General features: G+C 51.7%; 1 protein-coding gene across 1 annotated transcript in view; it reads left to right on the plus strand.

Moving 5' to 3' along the window:
- PRDX2 (peroxiredoxin 2) overlaps positions 1-585 on the plus strand; it is a 10,126-nt gene extending 9,541 nt beyond the window's left edge. The window contains exon 6 of the mRNA XM_011994924.1: positions 241-585. Coding sequence (XP_011850314.1) covers positions 241-326 — 86 coding nt within the window. The 3' untranslated portion in view covers positions 327-585. The remainder of the gene's footprint in view (positions 1-240) is intronic.
- Positions 586-2,918: the final 2,333 nt, after the last annotated feature.

Genomic DNA, 2,918 nt, shown 5'->3' on the forward strand with positions numbered 1-2,918 from the left:
AGAGACAGGGTTTCACTGTGTTAGCCAGGATGGTCTCGGTCTCCTGACCTCGTGATCCGCCCGCCAAAGTGCTGGGATTACAGGCGTGAGCCACAGCGCCCGGCTGGAGGGCTTCTCTTAATATCCACATTCCTGGGCCTGAACCACTTACAGCATTTTCTTCTGCAACACAGTCCCTTGTTTGCTTCACCTTGAACCTGGGGCTGTAGCTTTCATGTGCATCCTTGTGTCTTCCCACAGTTTGTCCCGCTGGCTGGAAGCCTGGCAGTGACACGATTAAGCCCAACGTGGATGACAGCAAGGAATATTTCTCCAAACACAATTAGGCTAGCCAACGGATAGTAAGCTTGTGCCCCTACCTAGGTGCCTGTGCTGGGTGTCCACCTGTGCCCCCACCTGGGTGTCCTGTGCTGACCCAGGAAAGGCCAGACCTGCCCCTCCAAACCCTACAGTCTGGGACCCTGGAGGGCTAGGCCAAGGCCTTCTCATGCCTCCACCTAGGAGCTGAATAGTGACGCCCTCCCCCGAGCCCACCTAGCCGCACACAGGCCTAGAGGTGACCAATAAAGTATTAGGGACAGGTGTAAATCTGTGTTGATGTGCTCTCTCCTTTCGTCCTCCCCTGCAACACCCTCCCTTCTCCAGGCTCAGGCTTGGGAAACTGACCCTGTGGTTGCTCATCTTCGCCACACGGTGGCGGTCTTATCACATGCTCAGTGCCTGCTCTTTTCCTCCTTGCGCTCAAGGCGGTTTCCGAGGAGTAGGGCATGCCTCTGTCCCTTGCAAATCCCAGGATGCCCTACATCCAGAAATCTGGCCATACAAGGCAGCGCCCACATTTTGTCACCAGCCAGCCCGGGTTCAAATACCATTTAAGAGCTGTGATCGTCTCTGGGTCTCTTCAACAGTAAAATAGGACTGCAAACCCAGATCACTATGCACGTGGTAAAAGTTGTAGGTGATGAGTTATGTGAAGCTGGGGGCCGAGACCCCTGTGTGGGGCCCAGTTCCTAGTTCCTAAGATGGCTTCCTCGAGCTGGAAGGAACCCAGCCCAGTCTAGTCTTATGGGGAAGAGGGTGGGGACCCAGTCTTAAGAGCAGAACCAAGAATGAGAGCCTGAGCTACGTGCAGAGTGCAGAGTCCCTGCTGTGAGCTCTGCCCCACCCCAGGCTGGAAAGATTGCCTGTCTGCCCCTGGGGTGGGAGGGTGGCAGTTAGGCTAGGAGGCAGGTATTAGCAGCAAGGCAGGGTTCCCAGGGGTGCAGTTTAATATTGTGTGCGTTCAGGCAAGTAGTTTTGTTACTCTATGCCCCAATTTCCTCCTACAGAACAGGGCTAATATACTCATTTAATCCATGGATCCACTATTAATGCTGGTACCCACCTAATACCCTCTAAGGGTCACTCATCGCCCTTGGAATTTAATCTACACTCCTTCCCAAGGCCCCTGCTCAGTCTCCCTAAATATCTGCCCTGTTGTGGTTCACTCAAATTACAGACACGCTGGCTTCCTGCTGTTCTTTCACAGGCTCACCTGGCTACAAAAATTTTGCCATTTAAGAGCTGCTCTCAGCTGAGCGGGATGGCTCACGCTGGTAATCCCAGCACTTTGGGAGACCAAGGCAGGCGGATCACCTGAGGTCAGGGGTTTGAGACCAGCCTGGCCAACATGATTAAACCCTCTCTACTAAAAATATAAAAAATAAAAATTAGCCTGGCATGATGATGCACGCCTGTAGACCCAGCTACTTGGGAGGCTGAGGCAGGAGAATCGCTTGAATCCTGTGGGTGGAGGTTGCAGTAAACTGAAATCGAGCCACTGCACTCCAGCCTGGGTGACAGAGGGAGACTCCATCTCAAAAACAAACAAAAAAAACCTGTTACCTCTGATGCTGTTATTACCCAGGATTTTCTCAGGACCCCACTTCTTCAAATCTGTTGAAAATTCACAGCCACGCACGATGGCTCACACCTGTAATCCTAGCACTTTGGAGGCCGAGGCTGGCAGATGACCTCAGGTCAAGAGTTCAAGACCAGCCTGGCAAACGTGCCAAAACCCCGTCTCTACTAGATACAAAATTAGCCGGGCATGGTGGCAGGCACCTATAATCCCAGCTACTTGGGAGGCTAAGGTAGGAGAATTGCTTGAACCCAAAAGGCAGAGGTTGCAGTGAGCCAAGAGCACACCACTGCACTCCAGTCTGGGTGACAGAGCAAGAATCTGTCTCAAAAAAAAAAAAAAAGAAAAGAAAAAGTCACTGAGAGACAAGCCCGGTGGCTCACGCCTGGAATCCCAGTGCTTTGAAAGGCCAAGGCGGGAGGACTGCTTGACCCAGGAGTTCCAGACCAGCCAGGGCAACATAGCAGACCCCATCTCTACAAAAGTAAACAAAATTAGCCAGGCATAGTGGTGTGTGCCTGTAGTTCTAGCTAGTTGGGAAGCTGAAGTAGGAGGAACTGCTTGAGCACAGAAGGTCTAGGCTGCAGTTAGCTATGATTGCACCACTGCACTCCAACCTGGGCAACAGGGCAAGACCCATCTCTAAAACATAAAAAAGAAAAAGTCACCCCGTTAAAGGTCCATGTTCCCACTCCATTTTACAAAGCAACTTTCCTCTCTGCCCCATCACTGCCACCTTGACCTGTGTGTGTGTGTGTGTGTGTGTGTGTGTGGTTTTTTTTTCCCTCTTACTAGCACTTACCACCACCTCTGAAGAACCATGCTTGCTTGTTTATTTATTGTCTTGTCTGGAGGGGTCCAGGCTGTGTCTCCAGGATCTAGTTGTTCTAGGTATTGCACAAATGAATTGATGAAGTGTCTGTTCCACTCACCCTACTGCCTGTCTAGTTTCTCTACCTGTTTTTCTCCACTGCTCTGGGGGCTTACAGCCCCGAAGCCGGCCAGACTCCCTCCAGGC

Source organism: Mandrillus leucophaeus, unplaced genomic scaffold, assembly GCF_000951045.1.
Source record: "Mandrillus leucophaeus isolate KB7577 unplaced genomic scaffold, Mleu.le_1.0 Scaffold463, whole genome shotgun sequence".
NCBI classification, from domain to species: domain Eukaryota; kingdom Metazoa; phylum Chordata; class Mammalia; order Primates; family Cercopithecidae; genus Mandrillus; species Mandrillus leucophaeus.